Source organism: Phytophthora parasitica (genome assembly GCF_000247585.1).
Source record: "Phytophthora parasitica INRA-310 unplaced genomic scaffold supercont2.70, whole genome shotgun sequence".
NCBI classification, from domain to species: Eukaryota; Oomycota; class Peronosporomycetes; order Peronosporales; family Peronosporaceae; genus Phytophthora; species Phytophthora nicotianae.
The window spans coordinates 114,846-133,645 of NW_008649056.1; the positions used below are offsets into that span (position 1 = coordinate 114,846).

An 18,800-nucleotide genomic window follows, 5' to 3' on the forward strand; every position below is an offset into this window, starting at 1 on the left:
TTTTTTACTAGGGATGGCTACATCTTGGGGCATTTTACGAGTTGGCTACGTCAATGGGGCCACGGACCTTGAAGTCACCAATCTGAATCTCCTTGCCCTTGTCAGTGACGTTGCCCTGGTAGCGCCTCAGGCGGAACTCACCCCAGCTCAGCTGGCGGTAATTGGCTACATCACCAGGCTTCATTACAATGGGCTCCACTTGAGCTTTGTACGACGGGTTGTAGAAGAAAGGTGCTGAAAAGCGATCGGCTCCTCCATTAGCCAGAACGCGATGTAGCGGTGCTACAAACTGGTCGTTCGACCACACCTGCACCATGTCGCCGATGTTGATTGTGTAGGTTGGCCCACGTTTGAGACGGACGGTGAAAAGCCTGCAACGACGCAACGTCATCATCTTGAAGAAGAATAGTGAGAGCACCAGCGTCTGTGTGATGGTAGACGCCCATTGTCTTCTCTGGGTCTTCAGTCGCGGGGTAGTGGTTCAGACGCATGTGACTCGAGTTCTCGTCATGAAAGAACTGGTCAAAGAATGTGGGCTCTTCGCCGAGAGCGACGGCAAATACCTTTAGCAAGCGACGTGCGATGTACTCCATCTTGTTGAAGTACGTGGTCATCTCGTTGTGGAAACCTGGTAGGGCTTCCTCGCTGATCCACTGATTTTTTATCATCTCTCAGACGTAAGTGTTTGTCGTTGGCGGGTCCGTCTTCGTTGGCGCCAGCAAAGTCGAAACACTCTTTGCAGTCCGTCTTGTTCTTCGTGAGCTCGTGTTCAACGTATCCACGCGAATTGGTTAGTGTTCGTTGGACGGTACGCTTGACGTCCTTGGGAGATCGAAGAAGGAGCGCATGGCTTTTTGGAACTTGGCCATTTCTTGCTCTGACAGTCCGTGGTTAGCGATATAGAAAAATCCCCACTCGTTCGCAGCCGCTCCAATCTCCTCGACAATTTTGCGGGGGTCTCCATCCTTGGCGCGAAGCGCGGCATCTACCTCGACATCATTGGGGAATGCAATGAGGGCTGCGACGTCAACCATTGGCACTTGGCGGACGTCCATGGTGAATCTTTTCTCGTGATGTCTTGCTATTTAGCGTGCACATTGAGTAGTGAGTAATGAGGCCCGACGCAGCCAGCGTGGATGTTGGTACGTGCAAACGTTTTCTCATATATTCTTCATACCTTGACGCCAGCAAAATGCAAAGAGTGATTGGGTGCCTTGGGGCTTCGACTTTCACCTCATCCTACTCGTCCTATCCGGCGGATTGAAGTGACGCCTTCCAACTTGGAATCGTATTTTGTTTTGAATGGATACGAATCCGTCCTCATTTTGCGGGCAAGGGAGCAAATACTTACAATACACGCCGACACCAATGCTGGTTTAACAATACGAGTAACGCTAAGGGTGTGGTCATCCTAAACTGCAACAGCATTGGACACGTCAATTATAGGTTGTACTATTAATATACAAATGGTGACCTATACAACAGATTTAGATCGCTATTTACTTGACAAAACGGTCAAACAGTCTCGAAAAACCAACCGAGCTTGAACCAGCAACATGTCAGCAACTTAAATAGCGATTGGGTTGAGATCCGCTATGTTGAGTTGCTTCTGCGCAACTTGAATCGAATCGAACAGAATTCCATCGGTGTGTTCAACACCAAACTGCAGCAAAGACAAGCAAAATGCTCAAAGCTGGAAGCTGGAAGGTGCCAGCCATAACGACGAGCGGTCGGTAACGCACACCGCTCCACGCCAAGCAACAATGGAATTCCTCAACACAATCTGGCGCTTCTCTTTCGGTGGAAATAAGGACGTGGTCGAAGGGCAGAAGGCGCTTGAGCGTATCCAGGATCTGCTGGTCAAAGCGATTGCCAAATACGACGGCGCTCCGCACGCGTTGACGGCCGAGGAAATCACGCCTGTCAAGGCTATTTGTGACGAGCTCTTCCCAGCTAATTGTAATGTTGAAGAGTTGTTATGACAGATAAACGTAAGGCTTACTGACAATCTGTCTTGAGTTATTCCAGTCCAGCTAACAGTTCCAGGGACGGAGGGCAGCGGACCCGACCGCCCCAAACGCGTGCACTATCAGCACGTCTACGAGGACGAGACGTTCTCCATCGGGTAGGCTTCTCTAGATCTGCTGATGCTGATAGTATTGACTAATGTGCTGCTGTTAGAATCTTCATCTTACCGCCGGGAGCGTCGATCCCGCTGCACGACCACCCGGGGATGAGTGTCATCTCGCGTGTGTTGTACGGCTCGCTGCATATCAAATCGTATGACCTTATTAAGGACAGTGCGGCACCGAGAGACAAGAAGCTGAGGGCGCGTCTTCGCGTAGATGAGGTTATCACGGCTCCGTACACGACAGAGTTGCTGCCAGACTATGGCAACCTACACGAGATCGTTGGCGACGACGAGATTGGCTGTGCCTTCCTCGACATCATCACACCTCCCTATGACAGCAACGTAGGCCGCGACTGCGCATACTTCCGTGTAGTCGATTCACAGGACAGCAACGACAACAGCGAGAAGATCGTGATGCTCGAGAGTTATAGCCCTCTCGACTTTGACGTCATAACAGAAGCTTATTACGGCCCCCATCTGCAACGATATGTCAGTTAAGAACGCATTACAAAGTACATGTAGTTCAGCGCATTTTTCAATTCACCGTATCATCAATAACACAACTGAGAAGATACCAAGAAAACTGGTGGGAGCCTCAAAAGAATGTTATTCTGCGTCAGCTTTAAGTCGAAGTACTAGGCTAAAAGCATCTAGTTCTCCGAGGGCATGGCACGCAGAATGTCGGAGTCACCGGCGTCAAGGATGCACATGCACGACACGCGGAAGTACTTGCCGCAAGCCGTACCGAGGTCGTTGTTGGTGCCCGAGAAGTGGTGCACGCCAGTCTTGGCAAGCATCGAGTAGTACTCGACCTCCGACTTGCGGAGCGGGGGCGTGTTCGAGGCCATGATCACGAGCTTGGCCTTGCCGCTGCGCAGGTTCTTGAGGGTCTGCTTGTAGCCCAGAGCGACCTTACCGGAGCGCATCACAAGCTGCAGACGAGAGTTAATGTTGTCCGAGGACTTCTTCTGCTCATAGGAAACACACAGCGAGGAATTAATACAAAACTTGTCGTTCCTCCATCGAATTCAACCCATCCGACTTCGCAGGAACGGCAATGCGGCAGCGTCAAAAGCGACCGAACGCGACCTCGTCCATCGGATGGGCATTGCACTGAGTCAAGCAGCAGTTGTGCACCCTACCGACTTCTTAGAGGCAACCATCTTGATTCGTTTCTCTGCGTAAGCTCCACTGAATCACAAAGTGGGGCTGGATGAGGTGCTCAGTCCTAATGGAGGACTGCTCTCCTCCAATCAGTATTTCGTGGTGGTCCACATGAAAAATGTTTGATTGGCGGAAAGAAAATGTGTGATGATTGGCCGAAATGAGGACAAGTTGAAGCGACATACCTTACGTGCCCCACCTAATTGAGAGGACTGACGGGAATGAAGCTTGGCGACGTGGCCACCTATGCAGTCCCCTGGGGTGGAGCTATAGGCTTCAATGTGGGTGGCATTGGCAACGAAATCCACTTTACAACGCAGATCATTTTATTATTTAGCTTCTTTTGCCAAGTGTGCAATATAAAGAGTAATTCGAGGAGATAACTTATAACGCAAAGGGCCAAACTTTGTGATATAAAGTCGTGAGCGTGTTGCCGCCATCTGCACGCTTAGGAATTGGCAGTGTCAATGGGCCCGTTGATCTTGAAGTCGCCAATCTGATTTTCTTGGCCCAAGTCGGCATAGTTTCCTCGAGCACGTGCCACAATGTACTCGAGAAAGCTAAACGGACGGTAATTGGGCACCTCGCCTTCCTTCACCACAATAGGCTCCACCTGCACGTCGTACGCCGGGAGATAAAAGAACGGAGCTGTGTATCGACTGGCCTTGTCCGTAGCCAGCACACGATGCAATGGCGCCACGAACTTGTCATTGGACCACACTTGGATCAAATCCCCAGTGTTAATGGTGTACGTGCCTTTACGTGGCGGTACGTTCACCCACGTGTTCGACTCTCGGTGTAGCACTTGCAGTGAAGCCACGTCGTCATCTTGCAGTAAAATTGTAAGTGCGACCGAATCTGTGTGATGATAAACGCCCATCGTTTTCTCAGGCTCTGGAGCAATTGGATAGTGATTCAGTCTCATTACACTGGGGTGGTTCCCATGGAAAAACTTGTCAAAGAACGTTGGGTCTTCGCCCAAAGCAACAGCGAACAACTTCATCAATCGACGTGACATGTACGCCATCTTCTCGTAGTACGTTTGCATTTCGTGGCGGAATCCGGGGAGTACATTTTCATCCAGCCACTGGTTTTGCAGCTTTCTTGGTGGTTCGCTGTTGTTGAGATTGGGTGGGTCATCCTCGTACGCACCAGTGAAGTCAAAACATTCTTTCCAGTCTGTCTTGTTCTTCGTGAGTTCCTTCTCAACGTATCCACGCACATTTTCTTCAGTCCGAGCGATACTGCGTTTAATATCTACTGGGAGATGGAAGAACGATCGCATGCTTTCTCGGAACCTTTCCATTTCCTCTTCTGGTAGACCATGGTTAGTGACGTAGAAGAAGCCCCACTCGCTGGCAGCAGCGCGGATATTCTCGAGGATCTCACGAAGTGCGACGTCTTCAGTGTCGCGTAGTGCGGCATTGACTTCAGCGTCCGTGTCGCGTGCCATGAGGGCGCCAATGTCGACGACTGGCACTTGATGAACCTCCATTTTCGGTGCGGTGGGGGCGGTGTTCTCAGGAAATAGCGACTTTTGGGCAAAACGTATCCTACCTGAGAAAATGGACAAATTTTGTGATTTGATCCCAAACTGTCGCCCGAAGCAAGACATTACTGCACACATACGAGTAGAGTGCACAGCGGCGCCGGAAATAGCAATGATTCAGAAAGTAAGCATGGCGTGTTTTAAGCCAAACAAGTAGAGCTACAAATGTCGCTTTCATACGTAGCATTTCATCGCACGGGGATAATTGCTTTGCTTGAATCTGCACTAGTCGTCGACAATGATATCAATTCGATCAGATGAATGTCGTCCACCGGAACACAAGATAGGGGCCCAGCTCCACGGGGACGTAAATTTTAGAAGTCACGTTCGCGGCGAGTCTGCAAGTTGTTGTTTTCTTTTTTACGTTGGCTAAGCCTCTTCGACATACTAAAGTGCTGTCCGCCAAAGGCGCGAGTGAGTTTCCAAACGGTAATTGCAGAGATACAACTTCAAAGAGCGTTCATCATGCGGTGTTGTTGTTTATTTATAAGAATACAACAAATGTAACTATTTTTGATCCATAGCGATCTAAACGAATGCGAAATGCCTATCAATAGTAGGTTGAACATATGAATCACACTGCGGCACCTACACACTTCACGAGTTGCTCACTCCAGACCACTGTGAATATATCGCAGCTCGTCAACCCGACCACTTTATCTGTACAACAAAGTAGCTTGCCAGCATGGTGCGCGTGTTCCTGGCCCTCAACGGTTCCTTGGCCGTGGCGGCTCAGATGGCAGTGACCTTGGCCACCAGAGTATCCTTCGTGAACGACTGCAACTACGACATCAACTTGTATGATAACAGCGTGGCCGAGACCATCGCGGCGGGAGGCTCTATGTCTCGCGACCTGGCCGACGGCTTCAGTGGAATGTTCCGCAACGGCATGAGCACCGAAGCTACGCTGGCCCAATTCGCCATCAGCGGCGGCAAAACCTGGTACGCTATCAGTACCGTGCCTCCTGGAGCAGGTAGTTGCACCAGCTACGCCGAATGCGCCGCCACTTCGGGCAAGACCGGCTACAACGTGGCCATGACCATTACCCCCGATGTCGGCACCACTGCCGTGAATGCAGAGTGCACAGCCGTCACCTGTGAAAGCCCCGACTGCGAGGGTGCCTACCTGTATCCGTCAGACGACACCAAGTTGCACAGTTGTCCTGATACCCTCGCGATGAAAGTGACCTTCTGCCCAGGCGGTTCGTCCTCGACAACGACGCCGACGAGCTCCACCGACACCGTTGCTCCAGATACCCCCATTGTTACGTCTACGCCTTCAGAGACCCCCGCTGACACACCCACACCTGCGGCTACGACGGCAACGGTTGCCTCGGCAGGAGAATCATCATCCTCGGCTTCGACAACCAGTACCGATACCTCAACAACGACTACGGCAACCACGCCCGGCTCTAAGGGGAGTCTCTCAAGCGCTACCATTCGCTCGAGCTTTGAGTACAGAGGCACGACTGCCGGGTCAGCCACTGGTACCTACGGCAAAGTGACAGATATGTCCTCGTGCACGACCGAGGACGTTTCAGTCAGCGACCCAATCGGCCCAATGAGCGAGGAAGTATCCATGGTCTTCCGTGGCCCTATGAACATTTACAACATCGCCGTGTTCTCCGGGTCACCCGGTAACGACTGGACCAAGGTGTCGTCGTACGATGCCAGCGCCGGTACGCAGGACAACATGATCTTCATGAGCAACCTCAACATTGATTACACCGGTGCCAACTCGAGTCCTCAGGGGTACGCGACTGCCGACGGTAAGGCTACGGCAAGCGCATCGACCATTTTCGGTGGTTGGCTAGCGGATGCCACCGATCCGTCAGTGGTTGGCGGTGGACCGTGTGTATCCACCGGTTGTGAGGTGAACATCATGACGGCGACCAACTGCGCCGACAAACACGGCTGCATTGGATACTACGATGACATGGGTTTCCATGGCTGGGATGGCGGCATGAAGATGTTCGTGACCAAAGTACAGATGTCTTCGAGCTCGGCAGCCAACCTACCCGCTATTTGGATGTTGAACGCTCAGGTTGTGCGCGCGAATCAGTACGGCTGCAACTGCCGTGGCTGGGGCGCTCACGGTGGTTGTGGTGAGCTTGATGTCTCTGAGGTAATTGAGACCAACACGGACAAGGATAAGGTGTCCACTCACTATTATTTCTACGACGGTAGCGTGTCTCCCGGTGGTGACAACTACGCCACGCGCCCAACTGATACTCCTGTGACGTACGTGACCATCTTCGACAACTCGGGTGAGGGCATTGTGAAGATCATCGAGATTGGCTGCGATGATTTTGACTTTTCCGTGGATTCTGTGTCGGCCGATACGGTATCGGCATGGCTGTCCGCCCCGGTGAAGAACCTGCTGAGCTAGTTTTTTTTTTAAGTGGAACGATGAGACTTGGTCGCATTGAATGCTGTAATCGTGTGGCAGGATCAGCAGAAATGCCAGATAGCTGGCGTTCCACTGGAGTTGACACGAAAACAGTGCTCCCTGATGAAGATTTAGCCTATACAATTGCATTGCCCCCAAACAATATACTGTGCTTTCAACTATTCATTTGCTTTATTTCAACACTTCGCTCTTCAGCAACACCAGCGACAGCAGAGGCCGCTCACGCATAACTCGTTGGTTTGTTTGGCGACACTACGCTGCCAGCGAAACTATCTACGTGCAAGGCGCTACATTTTCCGCGAACTTGTATACAAATTTTGCGGAAATCCATTTGGAGAAAGATACTTTATCAGAAATTGAACTAGTCGCCTTGATCAGCAAATCGACAGCTTTGTCGAGTCCCGGAGAACCAATTTTTTTTTTACGCATTATGTTCTTAACTTAATCCTTTCGTCAATCGCAGAACTCTACTGCTCCGCGAGCATTTTATATCGCACCGTGTGCGCTCGTTGTCCTGATGCCTCCTGAGATAAAGTCATTGCTGCCATTGGCGCGAGCCCCCATCGAGTTGCTCGGCACTCGTGATGCGGTCAGCACGACAATGATCGAAAAGGATGTGAGCCAAGCGTTTAGCGGGGACCTTACTAAGGTCCTTACATCACGGCAGATCGGAGACGTTAGGCGCGTCTGGCGCGGTACTCACTCACACACTTCGCAACTTGCTCATTCACGCTCAGCTGTGAATACATCGACAACTAGCAGGTCGTCGATCCGACAACTCTATCTCAACTCTCCAGCATGGTGCGCGTGTTCCTGGCCCTTAGCGGTTCCTTGGCCGTGGTGGCTCAGATGGTAGTGACCTTGGCCACCAGAGTATCCTTCGTGAACGACTGCAACTACGACATCAACTTGTATGACAACAGCGTGGCCGAGACCATCGCGGCGGGAGGCTCTATGTCTCGCGACCTGGCCGACGGCTTCAGTGGAGTGTTCCGTAACGGCATGAGCACCGAAGCTACGCTGGCCCAATTCGCCATCAGCGGCGGCAAAACCTGGTACGCTATCAGTACCGTGCCTCCTGGAGCAGGTAGTTGCACCAGCTACGCCGAATGCGCCGCCACTTCGGGCAAGACTGGCTACAACGTGGCCATGAGCATTACCCCCGATGTCGGCACCACTGCCGTGAATGCAGAGTGCACAGCCGTCACCTGTGAAAGCCCCGACTGCGAGGAGGCTTATCTGTACCCGTCAGACACAACCAAACTACATAATTGCCCCGACGCACTCACCATCCAAGTGGCCTTCTGCCCGGATGGATCGACCAATTCGTCGGCAACGACGACAAGCACCACCGGCGCGGTTGCTACGGAGACCCCCGTTACCACATCCACCCCTGCATCCACGGAAGGTGTAGCTGCTACGGAGGCCCCTGCTGTCACATCGACACCTTCAGCTACAACTGCTTCGGTTGCGTCGGATGCCGATTATACGTCTAGCGTTGTGGCGACGAAGTCTTCTTCTTCAGCCTCCTCGACTACCGCAACGACGAGCACCTCGACTACTTCCAGTAGCACGACAACAACGTCCAGCGCCTCAACCAGCAAGACCACTACAACGTCGAGCGGCTCCACGGGAGACTTCTCGAGCGCTACCATCAGTTCGAGCTTTGCGTACAGCGGCACGAACGCTGGTTCGGCTGCTGGTACTTACGGTAAGGTAACCGAAATGTCCTCATGTACGACCGAGGACGTTTCGGTGAGCGACCCGGTCGGCCCGATGAGCGAGGAAGTGACCATGGTCTTCCGTGGCCCTATGAACATTTACAACATCGCCGTGTTCTCCGGTTCATCCGGCAGCGACTGGACCAAGGTGTCGTCGTACGACGCCAGCGCCGGCACGCAGGACAACATGGTGTTCATGAACAATCTAAATATTGACTACACCGGTGCTAACTCGAGCCCGCAGGGGTATTCAACGGCCGACGGAACAGCTACAGCTACTGAGTCGACCATCTTCGGTGGTTCACTGGCCGATGCCTCCGACACGTCCGTAACTGGCGGTGGCCCGTGCGTGTCCACCGGTTGTGAGGTGAACATCATGACGGCGACCAACTGTGCCGATGAAGACGGATGCATTGGATACTACGATGACATGGGTTTCCATGGCTGGGATGGTGGTATGAAGATGTTCGTGACCAAGGTGCAGATGCCGACGGGCTCAACGGCCAACCTGCCTGCTATCTGGATGCTGAACGCCCAGGTTGTGCGTGCCAGCCAGTACGGCTGCAACTGCCGTGGAGAGGGCTCGGAGGGTGGCTGTGGTGAGCTTGATGTCGCCGAGGTTATCGAGACCAACACAGCCCAGGACAAGGTGTCCACCCATTATTACTTCTACGACGGTAGCGTGTCCCCTGGCGGTGACAACTACGCCACGCGCCCGACCGACTCGGCTGTGACGTACGTGACTATCTTCGACAACTCGGGCGAGGGCATCGTGAAGATCATCGAAATTGGCAGCGACGACTTTGATTTCTCAGTGGACTCTGTGTCTGGCGATACGGTATCGGCGTGGCTAACCACTTCGGTGGAGAATCTACTAAGCTAGGTGAAATGAGGCTTAACCTTGCATTGAGTGTTGGAATCGTGTGGTAGGACTGACACAAAATGCCAGGTAGTTGACGTTCCCTAGGTGATAACATGACACAATGTTCTGTTTTGAGAAGAGTTAGTACCCATATTAGCTATTACTTTCAACTTAGAAGTAGGTCTTTTTTTTCAAGTAATACCCGTGCTATCTACTCTATACTTGAAGTATTTGCTTTTAAAAAGAACAAGGCTAAAGTGTTGTACAGAGATAAGGAAAGCTTTCGGAGCTGCGCACATAACCGTTTTTGTAAGTTAGTGCGTTATACCCACATAAAATTTGCAATTAAATCCTGTCCAGATGAAGACGTAGCAGGCTGCTGCTGCCATTAACAGCAAACTCCGCGTAACATGTTTTAATACACGTAGATGCATCGATAGGCTGAAGATTTAATCAATGTAATTATTAATATATATGTGATACCAGTTTGCCTTGACGATGCGTCGCTGAAATGCCTCCGCGCGACGGCACTTCGCTGCTGTGATGCGATGCTAGAGCGAGCAAGAGCAAGGGACAACACGCGAGTAAAACCAGGAGATCCCATGTTGAAGCGGTTGGCAACACTACGAAGGAGGACAGGAGGACAACCCCCACGAATCAGTCCACTCTATTACAGTAGATGCTCCATAACGCGAAAGATTTGTTTTGCGAGATCGACATTATTGCGGGCCTCGTCGTAGGAATGGTGCGCTCATCGGCGAGAAAGGAGCGGCACGCGTTCCTCACGGCGCCACCAAGATTAATAGTGGCCAACCACCGGCAGCGCTGTCGTCACTGGGGAAATGGTCGCTCGAACAACAGCACGCCACTGGAGCCTTGCAAATCAGTCACGCGTGACTCCTGTGGGATCACTTTCGTACAGCGAGGACTCTCGGTGGCCACACAACGCATGAAGGAGTCCTTGACAAGGACAGGCAAGCGCATCGCTCCAAACCGATCTCCACCGCAACGTTTTATCAATCAGCGAAGCCACTTTACAGAAACGATTTATAAAGCTCGAGACTGGTAAGTTCGACGTCAAAACATTTAAAACCTGCGATGGACAGGACGTCTTATTATATTTTCTGAACCGTGTGTTGGATATTCATTGCAGTCTTTGCGCAGATGGAGATCAAAAGGTGTTGAGGCATGTTGCCTCACAGAGCAGGCCCTCAACTTGAGCGCCTGCGTGTGACTCTTGCGTAAAGTGCATCCTTTTGATATGCTTTGCACCTAACAACCTAACACTCTTAGTGAAAACAAGATGTCGTGAGCCGGTAATACAAAAAGCAAATGATCGAAGGCCGGTTGGCAGAGTGGTACGCCTGTCACCTGGTGAGCCAACGACGGGACGACGAATGGTCCACCAGTAAAATATCTTTTTATCTGCGATACCTGTTTCCTCCAAAACTTGATTATCGCACTAATCACCCTCTTCACTAAGCGCCTGATTTCCTGTCAATTAATCTTGTCATTAATGATAAACCGCCTAAATTTAGTGTTGTGCTTGCACGTATTATCGCAGGCATGCTTGGTGTCAATACATTGCCAGCTGGTACTGGCGTCTATGGCTTTCGAGTGACTAGCGCCTGAGATAGTCATGAGCAAGGCCGCCACGGTGGTGACCACCGTCATCGCCACGATATGCATTGCATCCGTCTGTCGCTTGAGCGTCTCCAAAAGTGCTGATCGGATTCATCCACCTTCATGGTCTGTCGTGGGTAAGCGCAACACCGGCGCGGTTCCGTCCCATTCCGCAAATTGCCAACTTGGGCTCGCATCTGATCATCTTGTACAATGGTTAAGGTCTTTCTCGCCTTGAGCACCGCCATGGTAATGACCGCCCCCGTGGCCGCGTCTGTATCTGTGAGCTTTGTCAACTCGTGCTCATACTCGGTCAACCTGTACGACAACAGCAAGACCGAGACCATCGCGGCCGGCAGTTCCACGTCGCGTGATCTGGCCAGCGGCTACAACGGCATGTTCCGTGACGGCACTGGTGACGAGGCCACCCTCGCGGAGTTTTCCGTCTCGGGTGGATACACTTGGTACGACATCAGCGTCATCCCGCCTGGAAGCGGTAGTTGTTCGTCTTACGAGGCTTGCAAGGAGCTCACGGGCAAGTCCGGCTACAACGTGGCCATGAGCATCGCGCCCGACACCAGTTCGACCAAGTCCGTCTCCAGCTCCTGTGCTACCCTCACCTGCGAGAGCGAGCAGTGCTCGGACGCCTACCTGTACCCGTCGGACGATACCAAGACTCACAGCTGCCCGGATACGCTCCCGTTCACCGTCACCTTCTGTCCCGGCGGATCCAGCTCCAGCACAACCACGACGTCGTCTTCTGCTCAGTCGACCACCCAGCCAACGACTCAATCAACCCCGACGACGACAGCTCCGGCCGCTACCACGGCGGCTCCGGAGGTTCAAGGTGACTACAAGTCGGGCACGGTGACCACCTCGTCGGAAAGCACCACCACGGCTCCGTCAACCAGCAGCACATCTACGGCTACGCAGACTTCGACTTCAACTTCGACCACCTCCAAGACGATGTCGACGGGCAGCTCCGCGTCGTTCTCCAGCGCCACTATCAGCTCCAGTTTCGTGTACAGCGGAACGGACGCTGGTTCCGCCACCGGTACATACGGCAAGGTGACGGAGATGTCTTCGTGCACGACGGAAACCGTGTCGGTCAGTGACCCCGTCGGCCCGTTCAGTGAGGAGGTGTCTATGGTCTTCCGTGGTCCTATGAACATTTACAGCATTGCCGTCTTCAACGCCACATCAGGCAGCGACTGGACCAAGGTGTCGTCGTACAGCCAGAACGGCACCCAGGATAACATGGTCTTCATGAACAACCTGAACATTGACTACACAGGTGCCGACTCGAGTCCTCAGGGATACTCGACGGACGATGGCTCTGGCACTGCCACGAGCTCCACGGTTTTCGGTGGTTCGCTGGCTGACGCGTCGGACGCGTCCGTGACCGGCGGCGGTCCGTGCGTGTCAACCGGTTGCGAAGTGAACATCATGACTGAGACCAACTGTGCCGACCAAGATGGCTGCATTGGATACTACGATGATATGGGATTCCACGGCTGGGATGGCGGCATGAAGATGTTTGTGACTAAAGTGCAGATGCCGACGGGTTCGTCCGTCAACCGCCCGGCCATTTGGATGCTGAACGCCCAGGTTGTACGTGCGAACCAGTACGGCTGCAACTGCCGTGGCGAAGGCTCGGAAGGAGGATGCGGTGAGCTCGACATCGCTGAGGTCATTGAGACCAACACCGACAAGGATAAGGTGTCCACTCACTACTATTTCTTTGACGGTAGCGTGTCTCCGGGTGGTGACAACTACGCCGCGCGTCCCACGGACTCTACGGTGACGTACGTTACCATCATCGACAACTCGAGCACGGGTACCATCAAGATCATTGAGCTTGGTGGCGACGACTTCGACTTCGATGTGGACGCTGTGTCGGCTGACCAGGTGACGTCGTGGATTGAGGCTTCGGTCGAGAACTTGCTGAGTTAATGCCTGTATGTACAGCGTCGCGGTATGTTCCCCACTAGTTGCAACTAATAGATGAGGGTCATGCTGTGTCTCCTTTCCTCTAATTCGTAGTAAATTGATATCTATACAGAATTTTGACTTCTACGCTTTTTGATTCACATCAACTTGTTTTTAAACGCAATTGTAGATGTAGTAAGCGTACCCTTCAGCGTCAATTAAGCACGACAACGCTTCTACTCGTAAGTATATATGTAAGCAACCTTTTCCGGTGACTCGAAATCCTTGGCGACGATCCCTTGCTCGACAGCTTCTCGAGACGGTGAGTCTCTGTTATTACGTACTGCCTTGTTTTGTAATGCTACCATTAGTCTTAGGGGCGCCGGTAGCGCTCGTATTTGCAGCGGGAGTAGGGTCCTCTTGCTTGACATTAGCCTCTGATTGAGCGGGGTCCTCTTGCTTGGTATTAGCCTCTGGTTGAGAGCCGTCCGTCTGGTTAACTTCTCCCTGGGACGGTGAATCGCCCAACGTGCCAACGCCGAAGTTATCAGCCGATTCTGATAGCTGAGTAGCCTCACCCGGTTTGTATCCCGTGATCTCCTTGTACTTCTTCACCGTCTCTAGAGCTCGCGCTCCGTTCACCGACTCAAACTTGCCACTCTTCTCTACAGTGTTGCCAGGACACGAACGACCCAGTGCAGCACTGCAATCGTCCGCCACCGAGATGCTCGCTTTCTCAGCGTCGGCCTCCATGGGCTGTAACGTACCCTCAAAGAAGTTGCCTTCAGCCAGAACGAAAGCGTTCTTCCCTGGCTCAAACGAATGACCCGAGTTGTCGGACCAGTAGTTGTTGGCAATGTGCGCCACCACGTTTGCATTCGGACTTGACGCACCGATGATTTTTGGTGAACGGCCCGATGTCGAGTGGACGTAGTTCTGGAGGAAGCTCACGCGCGTAGTAGTGCCGTCCAGAATGAACCCCCAGTAGTGACGACCGTCACACGAACTCGACCAGTCTGTGCGGCCATCGAAGTCCGAGTTACTGATCGTGATACTCTCGACACCGTCAAAACCACTGACGAACATCTGCCGTCCAACACGTGACACCTTAACGTGGTCGATCCAGATTTTCTTCAATGCGCGTTTATCGATGCCTCCCATGAAGAAGGCATCTCCTCCCCAAATATACTGCGGGTTGAGCTCAGTGATGTGGATATTCTGGATGATGATGTTGTCACCCTCGAGCTTGAGTCCTTTGCCTTTCAATACCCCTTTCTTGCCGACACCACGCAGTGTCTTGTTACTGCGAACCGACAACATGTCCTTGCTGGCGTTGTCATACGTGATCTCCACTTTCTCTGGCTGATCACACCCTCCTGTGTGGGTGAGCGTGGTGTCACCTGGAAAGAGAATCACATCCTGACCCTTGAACCCGTTGCTCTTGGCGAGGCAGGCCGTGTTGGACTTGGGTCGGCATCCCATTTCGGTCGTTTTTCCTTCGGATCCGAGGAAGTTGAATTCTTTGTCAAGCACGACAACGCGCGGCTTATCATCGCGGAGGAGCTCTTTTAGTTCGTCCAGCGTTTTGGGGTGGTCGGGTATTGCGTTTCCTCCACCGGTGGTGCCGACAGCGAAACCCGGAGCTTCTCCGGTGGTGAAGCCTTGGGCGATCGACTGGGTAGCCAATAGAACTGTTAGGACAGATGCATGTAAAATTACTCGACAAGGCCTCATAGTTGTCGATCTTGTTCGAAGCAAAGCTTGACTCAATATGTGCGTGCCTCCTCTCAAATCGAAGACTGACAATAGTTACGAGAAGTTCAGTCGTGTTGCGCGGCTGTGAAATCAATGTCAAAGTTCGGACAAAAAAACGTTTTGCAGCATACGGATGGCTCTATCCGGCACGTGTAAACAATGTAAACATGTAAAGCTTGCAGGCTCTATTTTACCTGTATATCGTAAACACATCCTTTATGTGGCAGCCTGGTTTGGTCGCTGCACGCGCCTCGTGAATCCACACAGTTGTATTTCGAGAATTTGATTTGGTTGAATTTTGTGCTCCGTATTTCATCTACAAATGGTTTCTACATGTACATGTGAGTACATGACTTGGAGGAATTACCTTACCTACAGGATTTCAAATGGCCGCGGACTGCTGGATCTTCCTCATACGGTTGTTTTCCTCGGTTACACAGGCGTGCTTCACCTGAAGAAGCTAAAAATCTATTGTTAACATTTTTACTGCCGGCTGAAGAATTTCACGAGGGCACCACAACGAAGCCCACATTTGTTACTATGATAGGTCTAAAACCTTGTGCTGATGGTACCACACTGTCATCAGCTGAAAACAGGCGAGAAACGTAAACTATAGCGTCGCTCGCAATGAGGTGGTGGTAAACCGTGTACACGAACCAGCTCTGGATGACGGTTATTTCGAGCGTTAACCCTTAAGCTACTCTGGATGCCTACTTAACATGGCACTTTTTGTAATGGCACATGGTTGCCACTTAGCATGGCACGTGGACAAGAATGTAAAGAATGCAGATTGTTGAGAGGCACTCTTGCACTTGAAGAAGGACACGTGGGAGAAGGTTTGAAAAAGGAAAAGTGAGATTGGTATTAGTGGGAACGATAAGGTATTATCCTATTGTTTGTATCTGGTAGTCTAATACACAGTAAATAACTGCCGGAACCCATTTTGATATAAGATAATAGAGTCACAAGTACCGTATTCTTCGAGTATTAATTTTAATTTCCAGAGAAAACACAATAAAAGGAGAGGGCATGACGAGCCCTAACCTTAACAGCCTCCTGGGTCGTCATCAGGGAATTTTATTGGATGAAACGATTGTTTAATCCTGATTGGATTAGATAGACCCTCTTGAAACTGTTCAGTCAGTTTACAAAAATGGCTACACAAAAGTCTGTTTTTCGATTTGTGAGGCTTCCAGAGCGGTCAGTTTTTTTTTTTTTGAGCTCTCCTCGTTGTCGGTCAGGCCCACCACTTCCGCCCTTCGAACTCTATCTCAAGCGCGAATTAGTTTTAGGAGGTTCTTATGTTGAAGACGTTCTGATTTGGTATCAGATTAAGCTCGACAATACTGTCGAAGACGCGTGTGGTATAGCATGCGACACAGTCGTCTTTCAGCGCGTCTGTAGGTGGTCTCATTCTCTCGTTTCTCGTCTCCTTGCCAAGTCCTGTCGTGTCTTTTGCCAAGTCCTCCCGTCTCCATTGCCAAGTCTCAGTAGTCTGTAGTCTGACTGGTGCTATATTGGTCCGGAGCTCTGTAATGATACGCCAGCCCCAGACAATATGCTTCGGTCGGCTCAGGTTAGGCCAATGACTGGTGGCAGCATCGCAGCAGCATTATACAAGCAGATACCAGCCCTAGAAATGCTCGTGAGATCTGCGCAACCTACGGTCTCGCCAGTGGAGAAACCCGCGTGCATCGACTCATCTTCAGAGCACGTCATTCAATTGCAGCAACTAGAAGACACGCAGCCAGACCAACAGCCTCTACAGACTCACGTGAAGCCAAGGAGGAGCTCTCGCGTTCGCAGATTAACTAAGACCAATACACCGGATTTTTCAGCAAGATCGAGTCGACCATCACGTCGCAAGAAAATTTGTAAAGCTCTCCAATCTGTACTGACATGGAGAGTGGCATACATCAAGGATAGGGTCACTACAGCTAAAGGCGAGATACTCTATCGAGTACTGTGGCGGACAAAAAAAATACGGTCCTCTACCCCGGACGTGGGAGCCGCACAAGATGCTGTCAGAGGACGGTTTTAAAGATATGCTGGCCATTGTGGACGAATGAGTTGACGCCGGGAGAAAGGAAGACTTCTTTCAATTTGTATCGCAGAAATACCCATCTGTGGCAGGTGCAAATTCCACTGGAACATGTCTGTTCCTCGCACTCCAGCAAGCACTGGTATTGGTCGGTGATGTTGAAGGTGTAAAAGATGCACATATTCAAAAGTTCCTCGAGCGGTCTGAGGAACTTCACCAGGACCTGTCCCGTGGGTTACCTTGGCGGATTTTTCGGGTGCTTATTTCTCAAGTACATTTAAATGGTTCTAGACTATCATTGGTGGATTTTGATGATAACAAGCACATCGTGGTATTGCGGCCTTAGAGAGACTGAACCTGGAGGACGGCTTCTATTTGGTTGCTGCGAGTAACACCATGGCTGTTGGACACGCATTTGTCCTTCAAGTTGCGGCGGCTAGGATGACGGTCTATGGCGACAACATTAAGCGTTCACTCAGGCCCTACAGCGAACGAATTGATAGATTGATGTTTGCCCGTAAGGTAGTCCTTCAGAATTAAATAAATAACGGATAAAGCCAAATTGTGTGCTGTATTCAATCGAATAAAAGACGCCCCAGGGGCAGCAGGGTATACAAAATGGAGGTAGCACACTACTGAGCCTGCTTAGGCAGATGCATCTGAATCCCAAATCGTAAACTCATCCAGGTTTTCGAGCAGCTCTTCCTCAACATCGTCGGCTTCGGAATCATCGCCACGAGACAGCCACTTGCGGCAAAACAGCTCACCGTACACGTCGTGGCGGCTAATATGCCAGTCTTGATAGCACCGAGAGAATCCGGCCGCTGCGACAGAGCGGGAAACGACGTCGTCTGGTACATCCTTCCAGGCGGTCTGCACCCACTGCGCCACATCTTCCTCTGGAGGTTGCTTGGGGTTCCCGCCCTTCGTGTACACGACGCGGTCAGACGACTTCCAATCGTCGATGATGCCAGAAAGTTTATCCTTGAAAGATTTGTAAATCCCGATGTCTCCGGCTTGAACGTACGGCGTCAATCCACCGGGAATAACAAACATCTCAATCCTTTTCTTAGCAAACTGCGCCTTCACAGCCTTCGACACGTGGGCGCGCATCGAATCCCACGACGGCTTTCCCCGGTGTAGCTGCATCCAGAACAGGTGGAAAAGCAACATTAAGCCACTTGATCAGCAACTGTGAGTCAACCCATGCTCGTTTTTGATACGTGACATACGTTTTTCCAATCCGCTCAATTGCACCATCTTGACGAGCGCCTTTCCACACGACGAGTGGCGGTAGCTTGCGACCCGACGCAGACACAGCAAGGACTGCAGTCACCCGCATTGAAGCAAAGCCAGTGGACTTCAGCACCACATGACGGGCTCCGGTGGCGTCGATGGTCTGGCGGCGCGGATCTTCAAAATACACCGCGGTTTCGTCCACCAGGACAGTGTGGTCTAGACTTAACGCATCAACCCGTGGCGACAGATATTCCATGTAGCACACGACCCGGTCGGTTAGCACATTGTCGGTGAGCGTCGTGAGGTTGGTCGTCCGACGCAGGGATAGATTGTAGCGCTGCATAAAGCCGTCAACCCACTTGTTCGAGCCGACAAA

The 18,800-nt window shown here is 51.6% G+C and overlaps 9 protein-coding genes across 10 annotated transcripts; 5 read left to right on the top strand and 4 right to left on the bottom strand.

The window, feature by feature from the left end:
- Positions 1-34: 34 nt before the first annotated feature.
- On the bottom strand, positions 35-1,055 carry PPTG_24126 (hypothetical protein; the record flags this gene model as incomplete). The annotated part of the gene is made up of 3 exons (XM_008915357.1): positions 35-234; positions 308-653; positions 813-1,055. The coding sequence occupies 3 exons, from the start codon at positions 1,053-1,055 to the stop codon at positions 35-37; spliced, it is 789 nt and encodes a 262-aa protein (XP_008913605.1).
- A 635-nt stretch (positions 1,056-1,690) lies between these two features.
- PPTG_17493 lies at positions 1,691-2,725 on the top strand. Of its 2 annotated transcripts, XM_008915358.1 has the most exons (3): positions 1,691-1,959; positions 2,029-2,125; positions 2,182-2,717. In XM_008915358.1, the coding sequence occupies exons 1-3, from the start codon at positions 1,764-1,766 to the stop codon at positions 2,627-2,629; spliced, it is 741 nt and encodes a 246-aa protein (XP_008913606.1). In that variant the 5' UTR covers positions 1,691-1,763; the 3' UTR covers positions 2,630-2,717. The 2 variants fall into 2 exon arrangements, with proteins under 2 accessions (XP_008913606.1, XP_008913607.1); XM_008915359.1 differs by having other exon boundaries at positions 1,691-2,125; positions 2,182-2,725.
- On the bottom strand, positions 2,716-3,379 carry PPTG_17494 (60S ribosomal protein L30). The gene is made up of 2 exons (XM_008915360.1): positions 3,274-3,379; positions 2,716-3,099 (listed from the first exon to the last, which is right to left on the bottom strand). The coding sequence occupies exons 1-2, from the start codon at positions 3,292-3,294 to the stop codon at positions 2,782-2,784; spliced, it is 339 nt and encodes a 112-aa protein (XP_008913608.1). The 5' UTR covers positions 3,295-3,379; the 3' UTR covers positions 2,716-2,781.
- Positions 3,380-3,577: 198 nt separating this feature from the next.
- Positions 3,578-4,863, bottom strand: PPTG_17495 (hypothetical protein). Its single transcript, XM_008915361.1, has one exon. It carries the CDS (start codon positions 4,788-4,790, stop codon positions 3,744-3,746), a length of 1,047 nt encoding a protein of 348 aa, XP_008913609.1. The 5' UTR covers positions 4,791-4,863; the 3' UTR covers positions 3,578-3,743.
- A 666-nt stretch (positions 4,864-5,529) lies between these two features.
- PPTG_17496 (hypothetical protein) lies at positions 5,530-7,418 on the top strand (the record flags this gene model as incomplete). Its single annotated transcript, XM_008915362.1, has 1 exon — positions 5,530-7,418. One exon carries the CDS (start codon positions 5,530-5,532, stop codon positions 7,231-7,233), a length of 1,704 nt encoding a protein of 567 aa, XP_008913610.1. The 3' UTR covers positions 7,234-7,418.
- Positions 7,419-7,971: 553 nt separating this feature from the next.
- Positions 7,972-9,978, top strand: PPTG_17497 (hypothetical protein). The gene has a single exon (XM_008915363.1). The coding sequence runs from the start codon at positions 8,053-8,055 to the stop codon at positions 9,856-9,858; it is 1,806 nt and encodes a 601-aa protein (XP_008913611.1). The 5' UTR covers positions 7,972-8,052; the 3' UTR covers positions 9,859-9,978.
- Positions 9,979-11,584: 1,606 nt separating this feature from the next.
- Positions 11,585-13,547, top strand: PPTG_17498 (hypothetical protein). The gene has a single exon (XM_008915364.1). The coding sequence runs from the start codon at positions 11,674-11,676 to the stop codon at positions 13,411-13,413; it is 1,740 nt and encodes a 579-aa protein (XP_008913612.1). The 5' UTR covers positions 11,585-11,673; the 3' UTR covers positions 13,414-13,547.
- On the bottom strand, positions 13,546-15,181 carry PPTG_17499 (hypothetical protein). The gene has a single exon (XM_008915365.1). It carries the CDS (start codon positions 15,121-15,123, stop codon positions 13,726-13,728), a length of 1,398 nt encoding a protein of 465 aa, XP_008913613.1. The 5' UTR covers positions 15,124-15,181; the 3' UTR covers positions 13,546-13,725.
- Positions 15,182-16,783: 1,602 nt separating this feature from the next.
- On the top strand, positions 16,784-17,213 carry PPTG_24127 (hypothetical protein; the record flags this gene model as incomplete). Its single annotated transcript, XM_008915366.1, has 2 exons — positions 16,784-17,035; positions 17,082-17,213. 2 exons carry the CDS (start codon positions 16,784-16,786, stop codon positions 17,211-17,213), a joined length of 384 nt encoding a protein of 127 aa, XP_008913614.1.
- Positions 17,214-18,800: the final 1,587 nt, after the last annotated feature.

What these genes read in the sequence shown, in the direction of transcription:
- PPTG_17498 (XM_008915364.1), top strand. Translation starts at nt 11,674, where the DNA reads ATGGTTAAGGTCTTTCTCGCCTTGAGCACCGCCATGGTAATGACCGCC.
- PPTG_17495 (XM_008915361.1), bottom strand. Translation starts at nt 4,790, where the DNA reads ATGGAGGTTCATCAAGTGCCAGTCGTCGACATTGGCGCCCTCATGGCA.
- PPTG_17494 (XM_008915360.1), bottom strand. Translation starts at nt 3,294, where the DNA reads ATGGTTGCCTCTAAGAAGTCG. An exon ending in TGGTTGCCTCTAAGAAGTCG is followed by an intron (nt 3,100 to 3,273) that starts GTAGGGTGCACA and finishes TCCTATGAGCAG; the next exon opens with AAGAAGTCCTCGGACAACAT.
- PPTG_17499 (XM_008915365.1), bottom strand. Translation starts at nt 15,123, where the DNA reads ATGAGGCCTTGTCGAGTAATTTTACATGCATCTGTCCTAACAGTTCTA.
- PPTG_17493 (XM_008915358.1), top strand. Translation starts at nt 1,764, where the DNA reads ATGGAATTCCTCAACACAATCTGGCGCTTCTCTTTCGGTGGAAATAAG. An exon ending in CGAGCTCTTCCCAGCTAATT is followed by an intron (nt 1,960 to 2,028) that starts GTAATGTTGAAG and finishes GAGTTATTCCAG; the next exon opens with TCCAGCTAACAGTTCCAGGG. An exon ending in GACGAGACGTTCTCCATCGG is followed by an intron (nt 2,126 to 2,181) that starts GTAGGCTTCTCT and finishes TGCTGCTGTTAG; the next exon opens with AATCTTCATCTTACCGCCGG.
- PPTG_17497 (XM_008915363.1), top strand. Translation starts at nt 8,053, where the DNA reads ATGGTGCGCGTGTTCCTGGCCCTTAGCGGTTCCTTGGCCGTGGTGGCT.